Source organism: Melopsittacus undulatus, chromosome 12 (assembly GCF_012275295.1).
Source record: "Melopsittacus undulatus isolate bMelUnd1 chromosome 12, bMelUnd1.mat.Z, whole genome shotgun sequence".
Classification (NCBI taxonomy): domain Eukaryota; kingdom Metazoa; phylum Chordata; class Aves; order Psittaciformes; family Psittaculidae; genus Melopsittacus; species Melopsittacus undulatus.
In genome coordinates, this window is record NC_047538.1 from 21,142,456 (window position 1) to 21,161,602 (window position 19,147).

Genomic DNA, 19,147 nt, shown 5'->3' on the forward strand with positions numbered 1-19,147 from the left:
ATCTCACAGAACCACAGAACAGTTTGGGTTGGAGGGGACCTCAAAGCTCATCCAGTTCCATTCCCTTCCCACGGGCAGGGACCCCTTCCCCTGGAGCAGCTGCTCCAACCCCTGTGTCCTTGAGCACTGCAGGGCTGGGGCAGCCACAGCTGCTCCGGTCACCCTGTGCCTCAGCACCCTCACAGGGAGCAGCTCCTGCCTCAAGCCCACCCCGTTACCTGCCGCTCTCCTCCTCAGCCGCAGGAGGCCGGCCCCAGCCCCGCCCCGGAAGGGGCTGTCCGCGCTCCGCCATGGCCGCCGGGCCGTGGGCTGCGGGCCCTCAGCGGCCGCCGCGCTGAGCCGAGCCCCGGCCCCGCTGCCCCCGCAGCCGCCATGGGCTCCCTGTTCCGTGCGGAGCCCATGTGCCTGGCGCAGCTCTTCCTGCAGAGCGGCTCGGCCTACGAGTGCCTCAGCGAGGTGGGCGAGCGGGGCCTGGCCGAGTTCCGAGACGTGAGTACCGGCAGCGGGGCCTCCGGTGGGGAGGGGGAGCAGGAGCCTGACGGGCCCAGCGGTGCGGGGAGGCCGAGCAGGGAGAGGTGCGGGTGGGCAGGTGAAGGTCTCATTCCCATGGCCCGATGTAAAGGCTCCGTTGCCTGCCTGGCTTGCAGGCGTTGGGGCTCATGCTGGTACTGCATCGGGTGATGGAAGCTCAACGTGCAGCCCCAGTCGCCCAGAGGCTGTAGACAAGGCTGTTTGGGGATGCTGTATCCCACCCTTCTCACAGGAATTGCTTAAACTTGGGTGGCTTTTTGCAGTAGGATCCCATAGGAGAGCCCATTACCCGCTTGAAGCCACAGTTGACTTCAGGCTGCATGTGTGTCTGCACAGCTAATACATACATCCACACCACTGACAGCTCGATAGAAGTATCTTGTCTGTAGGTTTTAATTCAACGTCACAGGTTGCTGGTTTGTAAACCGTGGCTCTTCCTGGATGAGCAATTCACCTGGGAGGAAATTACGTGCCTGACTACCATAAAATTGGGTCGGGTAGTTATTAGCATTGTTACTGTGTTGTCTCATCATAATTATATGAACTTTGCCTGCTGACTGAGGCTTTGGAATGTCATCCAAGTTACCTTCAGAATAGGTTGCAAAGTCGTTGTAGGGAGAACTCAGATTAACAGCTAGTTAGTAACTAGGGCAGGTAGGAAGAGATGGATGTGTAAGAATCATTACATGGCGGTTACATGTAACATTCTGATGCCATTCCAGGTACCTGACACACTGTTATTCCAGAAATAATGTATTAGTGGCTCTGATTTACAAGCTGAATAAGTAGTCAGAGACATTCCATGCTTGTGACATGGAAACAGTCTTATAAAACTTAACATTTCAGATAGATTCTGTGGAAATACATCGTAACATTTGCTTGTAGAAAGGTTTTCTGTTACTTTGAAATTGTTAAATGGTATTTTAACACTGCAGGAAGAAGGTTACCAATGGTATCTCCAGTAGATCCCATTACTTTCTTATTTGAGTAAAGCTAGCAAAGGCATTGATAATTCTGCTGTGATAAAACCAACCTGGCTACTTGGAGGCTTCTTAATGTTTTTAGGTTTTCATACCTTCTTAGCTGAAAAGCACCCTGCAGACACAGAGCACATACAGTATATGCAGAATTGGCTCCGTGAAGCCACAGACATAGCTGTGGGGTTTTATGACCTAATAAGCATTTTTTCCTTCTCCTTCAGCTTAACCCAAATGTAAGTGTATTTCAGAGAAAATTTGTGAATGAAGTCAAGAAGTGTGAAGAAATGGAAAGAATACTTGGTGAGCTTGATTTTCATGTCTGCCCTTTCTCATCTTCAGCATTATTAAAGTTTCCATTACTAGAGTAGAACTACAGTGAAGGTTTCAGCTGCAGGTTTTTAATCTTCCCAGTATTCATGATCTGCATACTATAGAATCTGATAAAGTTTTCATGTGTATGAAAAAATACATAAACTACACTCAAATGTAGTCTTTATGTAGCTTTTTGGAGCTGGAGATGACTTGTCTGTAATACTGAATTGGATCAGAACATGGAAACACATTCCTTAACTTGTCTTGATCTGCTGCAGCAGTTTTGAGTGTATCTCGAGTTGTTTAGGTTGGAAGTGATCTCTTGGGATCACCTCATGAACCTGCAGCTGGAGCAGGTTGTCCAGGGCTATGTCTGGTGGGATTTTGAGCATGAGACCTCACAGCTCTGGGCAGCCTGTTCCAATGTTTTCCCACTGATCCCTGTTTCATGGGTTTGTGAGCTGTAAAATTGCCTTACAACACAACGTGCACGTGTTGAATATGGTTTGGGGTGGGTTTTAAGCTCAGAGGTGAAGAAGAGCTGCTAATAGGGCTGCTAATAAATAGAGACCATTTCAGTATTGACTGCTTAAAACTCTACGGAGAAAAGGGAAGCTTACTTTGGATATTTCCTTGACTATAAGATAAAGTCAGTTTTTCATGTTCTGTAATGCAATACTGTTGAACTTCCAAGCACCCTCATGATTGCATTCACATGACAGTTAATGAATAGAGAAGAGGATGTGGAACATTACAGCCAAGATGCAGATTTCTTCAATATATCCTGAGGAAAAGTTACCATTGAAGGATTCTTTTTGTTGGAATCTCTATCAGAGGCATGTGCTGGTCATGCCAAACCATCCCAGTAGCTAGTTGCCACATGCCCAGTGGGAGTTGCATTTGTTGTCAAGGTTGCTTAAGCTGCCTTGTTTGATCACTTTTTATTCCAAACATGGTTCAATGGGCAAAGTGTCAGTGTCTGGCAGATGGTTAACAGAAAGTGTTATCTTGGAGCAACAAAGACATGCTATGAAATGGTAAAAGCTTCTTAAAAAGTACTTGTGGTTGGAAAATTTAATTCTGAAGACTCTGAAGATTGCTTACTTCTGCAGACTTCCAAGGCAGAGACGTGCTGTGTGTTTTATTCCTGGCCCCTCTCTTTTGAAGACCACAGTGTGTGTTGTTGCTAAAATAGATGAATTGAATAGCTTGGGCCTGATTCTGCAGAGCCATCAGCACCACTGAGAACAGCGGAAGGTCAGCTCTGCAGCATTCTAGGAAGCACAGGGCAACACAGTTTCCTTTCTGATTCTGGTTTCCTTCTCACTCCAGGCTATTTAGTACAAGAAATAAAGAAAGCGGATATTCCACTTCCTGAAGGAGACGTTGCTCCTCCTGCCCCTTTGCTGAAGCACATTCTAGAAATCCAGGTACCTTTTCCACGCAACAGATGCCAAAATGTAGCTCTGGATCTTGGAACTTCATTTCAAACTTAATTGCTTTCTATCTTATAACTTCAGTTAAAGGGTGGGAAGCTGGAGGGGTGTGGGGTGCATGGGAGCATTTGTTCTCCTTTTTGTCCAGTTTCTTTTCTTCCAGTGTTACTGCAGAAACTGACAGTGAGGGCTTGATGCTGACACAGAGCTCCTGTGGAAGGGTCAAAGCTGACTCGGGGGGTTTGCAGTTGTCTCTCTCTTTGATGGATTGGCGTATTGCACTGTTGCTGTCTGTAGATGCAGTCCTTCCACCTCATTTATTGCTTTGGGACTTACCTAAGACTCTTCTCATGCATCCGAAATTTCCAGGGTGTATGGGAGTTTTGTGTACCCAGGGTTATGAATGTTCTGCTGCATTGCAAAACCTGGAGCTGTTTTCTCTGAGTACTTTTTCTGGTATTATGGTAGAAGTAGAAGCTTGTAAAATGCAGATATGATTTCAACTGATATTCTTGTTTTGCTGTATTTCCATTAAAATAATAGGTAGGTGTCTTCCATCCTGTACTATTTGAAGTTCTAACTCCAAGTCTGCATTACTGAGATTAGACACAAATTAGGGGCAGAACAGAAGACTTAACAGATGCCAGTGGAGGATTAACTGTACTCAATACAAAGCAATCTTTGGCAGGCTGAGGAGTAAAACCTATGGAGCTTAAACACCCATCATTGAGGCAAATTAACATGTGCTTAAAATTAACTCTCCCCCAATTTCCAAGACAGTGGAACTGATTCTATGTCGTTTTTTGTCTGTGTCTTAGGAGCAGTTGCAGAAACTGGAGACAGAATTGAGGGAAGTGACTAAAAACAAAGAGAAGTTGAGGAAGAACCTGCTCGAGCTGACAGAATACATGTGCATGTTGGAGGTCACGCAGCGATTTGTCAGGAGAACACCTGAGGTACTGCTCCTGTTTGGCAAGGATTGTGTGTCATGGCATTTCTGTTGCCTGCTGTTAGTGAGGTGTGTGACTTGATGTTGGGCTTTACAGTGCTCTATCTCATTTGCTATTTGTGCTCAGTACCTAGAGATGGCAAGCTCCTGGGTTACAGTGTGCTCATGTACATAGCAAAGCAGAGGGCTTTGTCATTTCTCTGATGAATCATCTGAATGTTACTGCTGATGCCAATTGCAAATGAAGGTGGATTTGTGTTATTTTGCTGCATAAGCTGTGCTAAGAAATGGTAACTTTTGCAACACTGTCATTGCTAAGAGCAGTGCACTTGAGATCCAAAAATCTCTCTGTGTCTGAACTGAACACAGGAAAGGGTTTTATGTTTTTTTTTTAGTTGAAATAATTTACTTATTTTCTCCTTTGGAATAAGAAATGAATGGAAGTTGTTGTTTGTTTTCTTTCTGAAAGCTGTGAATCATCTTTATTTCTTTCTTTTCCTAGTATGAATCCCAATTACATATAAATTATGAAGAATTTCCCTCTGTGGAGAATGAGCCATTGGTGGATTACAACTGCATGCACAGACTGGGTGCAAAGCTGGGGTAGGTATGGGTCAGGCTGCGTACAGCAGGTTGTGTGTGTGGGCTGTTCCAAACCTGCTTGATGAGCTGCTGGAAGTAATGGGCTGTTTTCTAAAACATGGACTGCAGTGTGAGTGTTGTGACTTCACATGAGTCAAACCATTTTAGACAGGGTAAAAATCTGACCCAAATGTACCTTTGTAACAAAATTGGATTATTTGAAGAGATGAATATAGGAGAGCACCAAAAACACTGTCACAAAACTTCCATCAAACCGAGTATGTCCGATAAGGAAAATATAAGTCAGTTCTGCTGCTGTTCAAACTCTGTACTAGGAAAAACACAGTGTTTAACCACTTTGCAGTGGCAGCTGTAAATGTAATGTTATCCATCCCTGGCAGTATTTAAGACCATGTTGGACAGAGCCTTGGGTGATACGGTTTAGTGTGAGGTGTCCCTGTCCATGGCAGGGGGGTTGGAACTGGATGTTCTTAAGATCCTTTCCAACCTAACTGTTCTATGATTCTGTGATTAATGGTATTGCCTACTTGCCTTTAAAATGATGTTTGGGTACTGCTCTCTACAGCACTGTTGAGAGAGTATATTACCCAGAAAACTTTAAGAACCTGACTATCACAGAAAGAAATAAATATGATTCTAGTTCTGTGCTCAGGTTTACAGTCTGTTTCCAAATAGAAATTGAGTCTATTTTATATACAAGTTACTTCCCATTTAGGGTGATGCTTCCTTCACTAGAGATGGCCGATGGTAAACTAGTGACTATATGATCCAGAGTGATGATGTACTCTTGGGTTCTTAATTCTTCTTGTGGATTTTAGGTTACTTTTCCATTTTCTTTTTCCATAGGTTCATATCTGGCTTAGTTCACATGGCAAAAGTGGAAGCATTCGAAAAAATGCTGTGGAGAGTCTGTAAAGGCTACACTATTCTTACGTATGCAGAGCTGGATGAGTGTCTGGAGGATTCAGATACAGTGAGTAAACGTTACAACTGCCAGTTCATTTTGCTTGTACTTTTCATAAGATTTGGGAAAACTGTGCTCAGCTTTGCCTGTACTGAATGTGGATTATTTCCCAGTGCCCTTGGAGGGAAAACTATTTTACAGTATTAGAACTTGTCAGACCTCGAAAGTAGAGGTCTTGATGCCACCATAACTATTGGAATGGCAATTAAATTTATCAAGGTTCAGCTTGATGAGTGCAGAACTTTACTGTAGAATAGCAGTGAATTTATGGCTGGCTACCTTGATCAAAATACATGGTAGAAATGGCTGCTTGGATATTTATTAACTAGGTCTGTACAGACCTTTTAATAGTTATTTTACTTGTTCATTCAGTAGCTCAGGAAAAAGGTTGAGTAGATTTGGTCTTCTATGAAGTTTTCTCTCTGAACTTAAAGGATTGGCTTTCTGTGAGTCTTGCAGTTAGAGCTGCCTAATCTGACACTTCTAAATGCTTCACGCCTAATTTGTAACATTTTAACTTGTTAAGACTTTTCTGTTGCTAATAATTCTGAGATGGTAAAATATAATCTCTTATTTTCCCTGAAAACGGTTTTTGTTTTTCTTTGATATAGCAAAAACCAAGATGTTTGCACACTTCAGTTTTATATCTTGGTCTTCACTAACTTGGTGGCAAGTTAATGCTACTTACACAACTTTTTCTAATTCTTCAGATTGGTTATTTTGCTCTATATGACGTTAGAGTTGGTTAAATACAAACCTCATCAAAACAACTTCTTTGGGTTTTTTTTTAGGGTGAAACCACAAAATGGTTTGTTTTTTTAGTATCCTATTGGGGTGAACAGATTGGCCAGAAAGTTAAGAAGATTTGTGACTGGTAAGAAGTAAAACTTCATATGTGTAATTTCTTTATATCTGAATTATTTTCTTTTTAGTTTCTCCCCTTCCTTGATTTTTAGTGTTGATTTTTAGGCAAGCTTTCTGAAGTTAAATTGGTTGCCCCTTTCCTTGCGTCTAGCTTTATCATTATACAATGTAGAAATAAATGTATGAGTCATTTTAGCTGCAGTCCTTATTAAGCACAGGCAAAACACTGACTCTTTCAGTGGGATCTGTTCCATGGTTATTAAATGGCATGTTGCACATTTGACTAGGGCAAGGGGCTGGGTGATTTGTTCTGGTTTAGTCTGGTAATTTAACACAATCTCATTTTCCTGTAGCTATCACTGTCATGTGTATCCCTACCCAAACAGCACGGAGGAGCGCAGGACAGTTGTTGAGGGACTAAATGTTCGTATTCAGGATCTTCATATTGTGAGTAAATAACATTGTTCCTTTTGCTGTACTTATTGCCCTACAGAAAATAATAATATATGAATATGGTTCTAAAATGCATCGCCTTTGGATCCATGTATCCATGGATCCTATGTCACGTCCCTGGTCTGGTGTTGCACCTTTCACAAAACCACTGTTATATTTTCAGTTAAATCCTTTTGGTTTTTTCTTGGACAAAGGTGCTGCATAAAACTGAGGATTACTTACGCCAAGTCTTGTGTAAAGCATCTGAATCCATCTATACATGGGTTATCCAAGTGAAGAAGATGAAAGCCATATATCATGTACTCAACCTGTGCAGTTTTGATGTCACAAATAAATGTTTAATTGCTGAGGTTTGGTGTCCAGTGGCTGATCTGCAAAGTCTGCGCCATGCGTTGGAGGAAGGCTCAGTAAGTCAGCTGAATGCTCACTGGTGTTAAAACTGTTGGCTTGAACTAATTTACTTTCTTTCTTCCTTATTTGTAGAGTTATTTAAAATGGGCTAAAAGTAAGTCATAAGGGTTGGGAGTGTTGTGTGGTTTTAGTATGTTTTCCTTTGAATAACTTCTGGGTTGGACCCGAGTGTGGCTGGGCTCACAATGCTATTTGGAGTCAAGTCAGAGGTGCTAATTCCCTTGTGTTGTTCTGAGTGCAAGCTCTGTTGTCTTGTTTTATAGGGAAGAATTTTTAGTAGCAAAATCTTTGTTTTATAGTATTGACTGATGAGTCTCATCTGATGTTTAATAGAAAGTCAGGATTAGAACACTGTGCATAAACAGTGTTATCAGAGGAAAAGATTAATATAAGTGTTTAGGCACAAAGAGATAAATGTTAAACTTGGGGCTTAATTTAAGGATATTACAGGATCAGTGCAACTGCTAATAGAGGAAATGTGTTCATTTTGATTAGATTAAGCATCCACTGAGTTTTTATATCAATGTTGTCTTTCTGTTTGTAACTAGAGGAAGAGTGGAGCTACAGTTTCTTCATTCATGAATACCATCCCAACAACACAACCTCCTCCAACTTTGATACGCACTAATAAATTCACCTCAGGGTTCCAAAACATTGTTGATGCTTATGGAGTTGGAAACTATGGGGAAGTTAATCCAGGTTGGTCCTTCTGAAATGGACACTGTGAGCTATCATTACTGCTCCCCTTGTTAAGTGTTTAAATGCCTTGCTGAGTTAGACACTAGTAAAGGCAAAGTGGTGACAAGCATACTACTAATGAGTAGCTGTTTCAAAATGAAGTAGCTCATCAGAAGTATAAATGGTCTCCAAAAAGTAAGATGGGATTCTATTTTGATTAGTTATTTTAGCAGTAAAGATACTGATAATAGATGTATAGTGTTTCCTTATATATTTTACTTTGGGTGAGATAAGCTATTTAGGAGAAAAAAAGCTTTGGTGATGGCTGTTGATCTTACTGAAGCATGGAGCTTATGGCTTGAAAATATGCAACTTGTACAGCCCAGTTAGTTTAATGTCCTTGTGTAATTCTGTAGCTATGTTGACTCTGTCATACTGTACATTATAAGAATGTACATTATAATACAGAACTGTTTGTTTGGGGCTTATTTCCTGGGCTCATATTGCCATCATCAGAATTGCCAGCTAATGCTCCGCTGCAGTGTTCTTGTTACTAAGGGATACACAATAAGTGAGCTTTAAACTGAGTTACATTTTTGGTGTGAGGAAAGATCTATTAGTAGGGGGTGAAATGTCTTTCAAACTTAAATCTGAGAGGTGTTTGAGAAGTTAAAGCAGTTGAATTGCTTAGGCATAATTCAGAGAGCAATGTCATCTGCTGTGCTATACACCTGAAATCTGTTCTTTTGTCATTCCAGCTCTCTACACTATCATCACTTTTCCCTTCCTGTTTGCTGTTATGTTTGGAGACTTTGGGCATGGTCTGCTAATGTTCATATTTGCACTCTTGACAATATTATATGAAAACCACCCTCGATTAAAAAGATCACAAGATGAGGTAAATGGAATTACAAATACTTCCTATCCAGCAAGATAAGTTCAGTTACTGTGTTTCTGAAAAACACCATTTGTAGCACATTGTATTAGACAGAGTTTTCTCCTTTGTTGCAGGATTTTCTGTGCTTGATTGCTCAAGATTAACACTCAATGATTGCTCAACCTTAACAAGCTATTCACTTTTTTTGGAAAGGGCAGAAAGAATCAAGCTGCAATGAAAGACTGACAAAGATTAGTAGATACTGTTGGGCTTATCTTTCATTCTGTTAGGGCTGCTCAGTGATATATGTGTTCTACAGCATGTGATTACAGTGACTAATGTTGAGGATAAAATGATGTTCAAATTTCGTTTTCTTGTTTCTGAAAATGAGTTGTAGTTTGAAATATATTAAATTTAAGTAATTTTTGAGTCATACGGGGTTGGAATGCAGGAGCACCTGCATCTGTCATTAGAATTATATTTAATTAAGAATGGCTTAACTTCTTGAAAACTAGTTTCCAGTGAAAACACTTTCCAGGAAGGAAATGTGGATTAAAAAGTGTAATGGTGCCAATGAGGAAAGTCTCAGTTTGTCGTGGGAGCTTGCTTGGGGACTTCAGTTCTCTGCATTCAATTTAAGCACAATTGTCTTTCAGAATATACTTGCTGCTTGTTCTGTTTTCTAACACATGTAAACCTTTATGAGTAAATCACTGTCATGTAAAGCTGTGAATGTGGGGAGCTGAACAGCGTTCATTTGGTGCCTGACGTTGTAAATTGCATATTCATGTGCTTAAAGCAAAATACTCTGTTACGTTTTGATTGGCCTCTTCTTCATATTCCTTAATGACTCTTCACAAGAGTTTATAGAAGTCTTTCTATGGCAAAAATGCGTTTCTTTCATAAGTGTTCAGATAACAGGTGTTCACATGGCAGATGAGGATCTCCTTCTATTTTCTTTCCAATATTCACAGATAATGAGAATGTTATTTGAAGGCCGATATGTTCTTTTATTGATGGGTCTCTTTTCTGTATACACTGGATTGATCTATAATGACTGTTTTTCAAAGTCCGTAAATCTCTTTGGTTCTGGATGGAATGTTTCTGCAATGTTTGAACAGAAGGTTTGGCGGTGAGTAGCAGCCTCTGTGTGCTATACCATTAAACCAAAGATGTACTTCCTGCAACAGTTTAATCCTTTTGCTCACCCATTTTAACCATCCTTATATTGTGAGTAGTAAGGTAGCAAGTTTTAGTGCACTAAGGGCCAAGTATTAGATCTAAGCTTAGAATAAAAAAAGGCAGGAATAGTTATTTAAAAAAACAAATCAAATTTCCCATTATCTTAAATTGGGAAGTCCACAGAGAGCACAATTTCTTGCAAAACCACTATTAGAATTTGAATGTTTAATTCAGTCAGTGTATTGGGTCAGTCTTGTATTTATCAGTGCTGCTTTACTGCATTTACATATCACCTGGAACAACTTCTAGGGTATTATCATTTAGTATAGATGACAGTCAGTCTTCTCTGGAACAAATAATGCTATATGCTAGCTAATAACTTCTAGTGATTAAAAGCTGCAGCTGGGATAGGATCTTTTAATGGGTAGTAAGAACTTGCATCTTACTTTATGAAGTGGTGTTTCGAAGGTTAATTCAGTCTCTAAATCATCCTAGGTGTGTTTTGCATCTTTCTTTTTGTGGTCTCACAAAGGCATTCTTATGAGTGGCTGCACACTTCAGTAGTATTGAAAAATCCTAACAGAAGGAAGCAGAATCATGGAGTCATAGAATAGGGCTTTGTTTTGTGTATTCTTCTTATTCATAAGAAGTGCACTGCTATGGTTTGTCTTTATGCTGATGGTTTTGTTTCCAAAACAAAACCTGTGTTTTCCAGGAGAGGTTTGTATGTATCAGACTGTGAAAGGAATAGAAAACACAGGGCTGCTTTTGGAGAAATGTGTCCAAAGTTGTGCTTCTGCAATGAACAACCAAACAGCATTAGCATTTAGGGTAAAGAGACCCACAGTTCACAATGAAATTACCCATCAATCATTAACCTCTGCAGGTTTTCTTGGTAGTTAGGAAGAAAGTAGGCTATGTGAATTTTCAAACCGCCTTTTTCATGAAGTGGGATAACCTCAGTGTTGTGAGCTGTCATGACCCTTTGGTATTTAAGTGTTCACAGCTTGCATCTCATTTTGCCTCAAAACCAGGAAGTGGTTTAAAATAGAGTCAAAACCACTGACTTTGGTTAAAATGTGAACAGGTTTAGAGTGCTTGCGTTGTCAGAGTGGAAACTCATCCAGAGGGAAAGAAGATGCTAATTATTTTGGGGCATTAGTGAATTTTATATGAAAGAAAATTGTGAGCTTTTTAGATTAAACTTTCCATTTTAGAGGAATAAGGAATAAAATCCAGAAACTTCCCTTTCAAAGATAGTGCAAATTAAGCCTGGACTGTGAGTTTCTAGAGATTTCTAGAATCTTACTGTTTTTATTAGATGGGCCCTTTGTGCCTAGAAATCCTTTTATTCTCTTAAAAGTATTGCAGTGGGTGAGCAGGTCATATCAAGGAAAGCAGGAGCAGTGTCTTGTTGACTGAAAGCACATGTTATCACTATGTTGAAACACGTCAGGTCTGATGGTGTTTTTCTTTGCAGTCTTGAGGATCTGAAATCTAATCATTATTTGGCACTGGATCCAAATGTTTCTGGTGTATACAATGGAGCTTATCCCTTTGGAATTGATCCGGTTAGTTCTGTTTGCTTAAATTATCCATCTGTGGTGATCAGTCATTTGTTAATTAGGCTTTGTTATGTGTATGAGGAGGATAAATCTAACCATGGAAAAAATACATTTCTGCTTGCATTCTCCAGTCAAAAAGAGCTTTTCCCTTCACAAGTCCATGATTTAACTACTTTCACAAAACTTAAATCTCAGGTGTGATCCCCATTTGAGGTAGAATTCTGGTGTCCGATAAAGGACTCAGTTTTATTCCTCCTATTACACTGTTCTTTAATGCTGGTTTTATTTTCTCTTCTTCAGATCTGGAATTTGGCAAGCAACCGCCTCAGTTTTTTAAACTCTTTCAAGATGAAAATGTCTGTGATTTTTGGAGTTACTCACATGACATTTGGAGTTGTATTGGGGGTATTTAACCACTTGTAAGTACAAGAAGTTAAGACAATATTAACATTGCAGTTTTTGTCAAGTCTTGGATTGTAACAGTTGATCCAGTAAGAGAAACAGGAGCAACTTTAAAAACAACATAATAGTATTTATAAGGTCGTTCTTCACATAAATAAGATGATGGGTCAGTGTTATGCCAGAAAATCTGAAGACATTAACTAATAAAAGATCCTATCTCACTTATTGCTAAATAGAGACCCGTGCTTCTGATGGTCTTGATTTCCACTGAAATACTTGATGAAAATTTCACTGAATATGAAGAAATCAGTTGTGGATTGTAATTTTAGTCCTGCTGTTTGGAAGTGCTGGGTACCCTTCTGTTTTATTGAAATCATGTTTGTAAAACTCATTTTTCCATCCCCCCTCCTCATTTATCATTGCAGGCATTTTGAGAAGAAGTATAATATTTATTTGGTTTTTCTTCCTGAACTTTTATTCATGATGTGCATCTTTGGCTACCTGGTGTTTATGATATTCTTCAAATGGTTGGCGTACTCTGCAGAGAACTCTGCGTCTGCTCCTAGTATTCTGATACAGTTTATTAACATGTTCCTGTTTGCTGGTGATGGAACGGAGCCCTTCTACACTGGACAGGTTAGCAGTATTAGAACAAGCTTCTGAAGATCCCATGTCCCCTGTGCAGATAACACTTTGCCAGTCATGAAAGGCTGAGTGTCTCTTGGGAAGGGGAGTGTTATCTGCCTAAGGGGAAACTGAATACACATTATGATTCAGCAACATATTTATACTCTTTAACTGATTGTACAGTTTTATGTAGTGACTTGTGACAGCACCTGTTTCTAAAACAAAATCTCCCAGGTTAAAATTAAGGCTAGAGAACAGAGTCTCACACTTGTAATTCTGATGCTTTTCTATTTGTTGTAAATAATCCTACTAAACTGAATGTGAGTAATGTCTTAATATAGAACCCAGTCCTGAAGAGTACTCTAGTTAAAGAGTCTGATTAAGTAAAACACTTACATGTTTAAGTAAAACACTTACATGTTCAATTTGGAGCACATGCTCGCTGAAATCAGTAGCATTTTCTTATGTTCAAACAGGCCTTTAAAGGAAAAGGGGAAGGCTTTTCCAACTTCTGAACCTGTGATCTAATCTTGTTTTTTCTTTCCCCCTCCAACAGGTTGCTCTGCAGAGGTTTTTACTTACTATTGCTTTTCTTTCTGTTCCTGTAATGCTTTTTGGCAAACCACTTTATTTATATTGGTTGCAGAGTGGAGGCCGAGGCATTAGAATGTACAGGGTAAGTATTGAGTGTGTTTGGTGTGTTTCTTCAGTGTAGAATTCAGCTGGTGTTGTATTGCATGGGATGTCCTTAGTAGATATAGTTCTACTCAGCTTGGAAAGTTTTTGACTGTAACACATAATAGAACTTCAGTTCTTCAGCTCTCTTTTTGCCTTTGCCTGTAACTACTTTAAATTTCAAACACAACACTGCAGTCCATTTGAAGACATGACACGTTTCCATTTTGTAGAGTGGCTACAAGCTCGTTCGTAAAGAAAGCGAAGAAGAACTTTCTCTGCTGAGATGTCATGATATAGAAGAAGGAAGCAGTCATTCAGACAGTGGGCACAGAGAGGTGGAAGGAGAGGAGGTAATGTTTTTACTGAATATCTATTTTGTGTGTCCTTAAAAGCAAATTAGAAGTGGGAAATCAAGAAGATAACCTGTATACTGAGTTTCAAGAAAATCAGCTGAGCTTTTACAAAGCCCTTAATGCCTGAATGCAACTTACTTTGTTTTGTGTATGCTGTTTTCTCAGTATTTCTTGGTATATTCAGATTGCTACAGGAAACCACAATCTGTCTGAAGTGCAGAACAGAGGAGTGGTTTGTTTGTATCTATAGGCTTTGCATCTAAGGCCAGTTTTCTTAACTTAAAGAGTGGGATAAAAATCATGGGTTTTGTATGGTTTTATGGGTTCTTAAAATTAAGGCAAGTGGATGGCTGCACAGCTCCCTGTTAATTAATCTTGGCTTTTCATCCAGACAAAAGTCTTTTTACATCTGCAAATAACATCTTGTGATGAGGATTACTGCTCGAAGGGGGTGGGAGACATTGGTGATTGTTTAGTTTGAGCAAAGTTTTAAGGGTCTTAACTGATTCCACTGAGTCCATGTGAATTGAAAGACAAAAAATGGCTTCAGTTTCCCAATGCAGACTATGTATGGGACTTGCTTCACTGGGGTTGTAAACTCGTGCTTCTTATTATAGAAAGTACAAGAATTGTTTGCTTAAATAAAACGTGGCATTGTTCCATACAAAGCAAGCATTAAAATTTGCAGTAATATTAGTCTTGGAACTCTTTGTTAGCAACAAGTATGAATATACTTGTTCATACTTGGACAAGTGTGAGTTTACAGTATTATTTTTAGTTGTTTCTCTGTCAGTAGCATTGCTAATGATTAATTCTGGTTTTAAAGACACAAAAATTGACACGTTAAACTTACGACCTCAATAGAATGGGAATTAGAACCATGACTGGTTTTACTATTTAGAGTTTTCAAGTATTAGATCATATTCCTAGTGGAAAACATAAATTGCATTCATTTTATCTATTCATAACGTTACTGGGGAAACTGTAAAACCATAGCATCTAATTTTTTAATGTTGCCTGTGTAGTTGGGATCTCAAACATAGCTGGTATCTTTTTTTACTTGATATGAAATTGGTGTATTACCTCGTAATGGAAATTTTCTTCCATGTATATTAAGATTTGCAGATCAGTGTTTTGGTTCTCTCATGTTGTACTATGTTGTTTAAATGGATATAAATGTATTTTTATGTTTTAGTTTAATTTTGCAGATATTTTTATGAATCAAGCAATTCATACCATTGAATACTGTCTAGGATGTATTTCTAATACGGCCTCATATCTGAGACTCTGGGCATTAAGTCTTGCTCATGCACGTAAGTGGGGGCTTCATTATTTTGGTTGGTTGGTAGTTGGTTGGGGTTTTTTCATGTCTGGATTTTTAATGCTGGTTGCAGAGAGGCTGGCCTTGTTGAAGTGAAATCATCTATGATATCTTTTTCTTAATTTACAAATACTCCCTCTTTAATAACGATCGGTGGAAAGCCCCCAGGCTAAAACTGTGACACTGTTTGGAATGTAGTGATTTTCCTCATTGATTGCTCTGTGTTGTAAAGAGGCCCATTATCTGAGCACAGTGTTTCCTCACATAATAGTGAACCAGTAGTCACAGTACCATTTCCTGTTTTCCATTGATTGACTAGTTTGGAAGTATTTATGTTGTCTTAGTGTCATGGTTTAAAATGGTGCCAGCAGTGAATCTTATTTTGAAACTGAGATGTACCTTTAAGTATTTCAGGGGAGGGAAGGAGAGGGGCAGCTAACTTGGATGTGGGGAAAAGGGGATGACTGCTTGTAGTTCCCATGTTCAGCAGATCCTATAGTACTGTTTAAACTAGAGAGCAGGTCAGAGTAATTCACTGTGTGCGTGTATCCAGTATCAACACTAGTTAGGAAATCTTTTATTTCACAGAGTTGTCAGAAGTTCTATGGCAAATGGTGATGAGAGTGGGTCTCCGTGTGGATACAACCTATGGTGTCTTACTGCTGGTCCCTGTTCTAGCCTTTTTTGCTGTGCTAACAGTTTTTATTCTTCTGGTCATGGAGGGGCTTTCTGCTTTTCTCCATGCTATACGACTTCACTGGTAAGTTCATTTTCTGTTTATACCACTTTAGCATATGCTGGCTTGTTTGAGAGGGATTTTTGTGTCAATATCAGGTGCCTTGTTAAAAATAAAAACATTAATTTGAACAGCCTCATGCTACTCTAATATATCTATTTAATTATATTAAATAAACAGCTTGTTAGTTGGATATGATCGTTCCTCTGGAATGTTTTCATTAAATTCAAATATTATATTGGCTTATGATACGTATTAACCTCAACCACATTTAGAGTTCATTTTGGTGCAAACTGAGCTCATTTGATATATACTATTGCAGTTTTTTGCACTACAGAATATTAGTAATGTGGGTACTTTTAATTGCAGTTCTGTTGTATCACAGAATGGCTTCAGCCCATTTCATCTGGTTGAACAGAACACCTACATACATTAGTCAGCAAGACTTCTGCTAAAGCGGGCCTGCCAACCCTTAAGTGGTTTAATCCTTTCTTAGTCTTAAATTCATGAGCTGCACATCATAGTGGATTCAGAGACTATTTAGTTTGAAACCTAACAAAATCTACAGTATGGGAAAAAAGCAGAGCTGTATGCATTATATTGTCCTTATGATACTGTGTATTTGTAAAGCACTTAACTGCAGTTAACTAGAATACAAATTAGTAAGAAATGAGAAACAAACAATTACCAAGCACAATGTTGGTGTGTTTGAGTCTGAGCAAGCTGAAATTTGCCTGGGACTGTGCTAGGAAGCTTAAGTAGCTGCACAGAAAGCATAAGTGACAGGATTAGGATTGGTTTTGTTCAGCTTCTTGCGTTGCACAGTTCTGTCCCTTGACAACCAGTCCTTTTGGATTAATCAGAGGCTTTTTTTTCTCGTTTCAGGGTGGAATTTCAGAACAAATTCTACTCTGGTGGAGGATACAAGTTTGCGCCTTTCTCTTTTAAGCACATTTCTTCACATTTTAATAAAGATGATACAGCATAGTTTGGCTGCTGTCAGCAGAACCGGTTGGAATTGTCTGCAAATAATCGTGTGATTGGATCTCACCTCTGAATGGTTTCTTTTCGGACAAAGTATTTTTCCACTGATTGCCTTATAATGCAGCCAAATAATGTCGGTAATATATACCTCCCATAGGAATACATAGCAGAACTGGAGCATCTTGTAAAGTATATAGATATAAAATGTACATTTTTCTTGATAAACTAATGTTGTAAATTAATTTTATTCTTGGAAAAAACGAAAAGTTGTTACTGCTTGTCCTAAACCCAGTGTGGATGTGTCCTTTTTTTGTTCAGGCTGTTTATTTTCTTGAATGGCTATTTTTACATTATCTGAAATACTCTTCATCACATTAAACATTCATTGCTACTCCCTTACTTAAGCAAGATGCCATCTCATCTACTTCAGGACCAATGCAGTATGGTTTCAGTGTCAGGATTATGGTATGTAAATTTATACACACCCTGCCCTCTGACCCTATTTAAAATTACACTTTTCAGTGTTAACTTTCAGTCTGAGATCTGCCCAGTTATTACTTTAATAACATCACAGCAATGTTTTATGGAAGAAGGCAGGATTGGAAGTGGAGGCTGGAAGCAAAACCCTTACGTCCCTGTATGGAGAAGCTCTTATGTGCTGCTCCCCAAAGCCAGTTGGGTGCAGCGCATCACTTGCAGTGACTTTGATGGTTAAAAGCCATGGACCAAGGCTTTTAAACTGTCAGTTGTGGGCTCAAATAAGAGAATCCAACTGCCCACTAGGAATTTATATCCCAGGTTGTATTTTTAATGGGTCCCATGCACCGTGACTGCTCCTAGGAATAACTTCCTGTATATGGACTAAAGGATGAGCCTCCCTCCATGTAAAGATGTACTTACAGCGTTTCCTGATGTTGTTGAACCAAAGTTTATACCAAACAGGGGGAACGGAGTAAGTTTGTATTATTATTTGTACCAGTGTGAACATGGGGGTGTTTCCACGGTTCAACACGTGTGTTATACCAACAGCCGCTTGTTTCACACGGGTTCCCAGCACAACCTCACCTTTGCTCTCCGTACCTCACCCTGCGCCCGGCAGCGCTGCCACGAGGAACCGAGTCCCGAGGTCCCCGTTCCTCCCCCGCCTGAGGTAACGGACCCCCCGCCCGCAGCGGCCTTCTGAGGCGGCGCCGCCATTGCTCCTCCCTGCGCTGTTGCTGTGGCACCGGGAGGCGTCGGGGGCCGGGGCCGCCGCCATGAGCGCGGCCGATGTGCGGCTGCAGTGGGTGCGGGACCGAGCGCTGGCCGCCCTGGGGCTGAGCTGTCCGGCGCCGTTCGAGGAGCTGCTGAGCCGCGGCCATGGCGAGGAGCAGCGCACGGTGCTGCGGTTTTTCGGCCATGGCACCCCCGAGGGCAGGGACGAGGAGAGGGAGGCAGGAGCGGTGCTGCTGCTGCTGCGGGCCGAGCGGTGCGGGGAGGATGGTGAGGAGGGAGCAGGTGAGGTACCTGTCCTTCCCTGCCCACCTCCATGTGTCCCCCCTTGGGTCTCTGGTTGTCCTATGCCCCATGTCCGTTATCCTTGTCCTCACCCCTTTCCCTGCTCTCCATCCCTTGGGCTGCGGCGGGGAGGAGGGAGCAGGTGAGGTACCTGTCCTTCCCTGCCCACCTCCATGTGTCCCCCCTTCGGCCTCTGATTGTCCTGTGACCCATGTCCATTATCCTTGTCCTCACCCCTTTCCCTGCTCTCCATCCCTTGGGCTGTGTCCAGGCCTGATCTCCTATCCCACCCATTTCCAGACCTTTCTGTGTGTGCCTTGGTGGGATATGCACCATCCCCACTGCAGAGCGGTTGTATCACCCGTTCCCCCCATTTTGTGTGCAGGAGGAAGGCTCAGGTCACCTCCTTCCAGAGCAGGTCTCTAAAATGGCGGCCTCTGTGGTGCTGGAAGGACACAGGTGTTTTGAGGCGCCAAGGCGCAGTTGTTGGCGGCCATGTTGCCACAGGGGCTGGATGTGAGCAGCTAATGCGGTTCTCTTCAGCAGATCCAGCCATATCTGTAACATAAACAGCTTTGTGTGCGAGGCAGCAGGTCTGACTTTGTGTTTGCTGAAGGTTCTGCCTCAGGATGCTCCTTTGAAAGAACGCTATCCTAGTGTGGCTCTTTCAAACAGATGGGAAGAAAGAGGCTTGTTGGGAAGAGCCAAGTCAACTCACAGACACACATCTTCCATGCAGGCATT

The 19,147-nt window shown here is 40.8% G+C and overlaps 2 protein-coding genes across 2 annotated transcripts in view; both read left to right on the top strand.

Annotated features, from left to right (window-relative positions):
* The first annotated feature begins 282 nt into the window (after positions 1-282).
* On the top strand, positions 283-17,193 carry ATP6V0A2 (ATPase H+ transporting V0 subunit a2). Its single transcript, XM_034068663.1, has 20 exons — positions 283-489; positions 1,733-1,811; positions 3,156-3,253; positions 4,078-4,215; positions 4,711-4,811; positions 5,658-5,784; positions 6,567-6,649; positions 6,993-7,086; positions 7,287-7,499; positions 8,052-8,202; positions 8,940-9,079; positions 10,033-10,190; positions 11,721-11,811; positions 12,106-12,224; positions 12,633-12,843; positions 13,391-13,510; positions 13,743-13,862; positions 15,061-15,178; positions 15,775-15,946; positions 16,808-17,193. Exons 1-20 carry the CDS (start codon positions 373-375, stop codon positions 16,908-16,910), a joined length of 2,553 nt encoding a protein of 850 aa, XP_033924554.1. The 5' UTR covers positions 283-372; the 3' UTR covers positions 16,911-17,193.
* Positions 17,194-18,162: 969 nt separating this feature from the next.
* Positions 18,163-19,147, top strand: part of DNAH10 (dynein axonemal heavy chain 10) — a 53,935-nt gene continuing 52,950 nt past the window's right edge. Inside the window, exon 1 of the mRNA XM_034068448.1 lies at positions 18,163-18,403. Coding sequence (XP_033924339.1) covers positions 18,163-18,403 — 241 coding nt within the window. The remainder of the gene's footprint in view (positions 18,404-19,147) is intronic.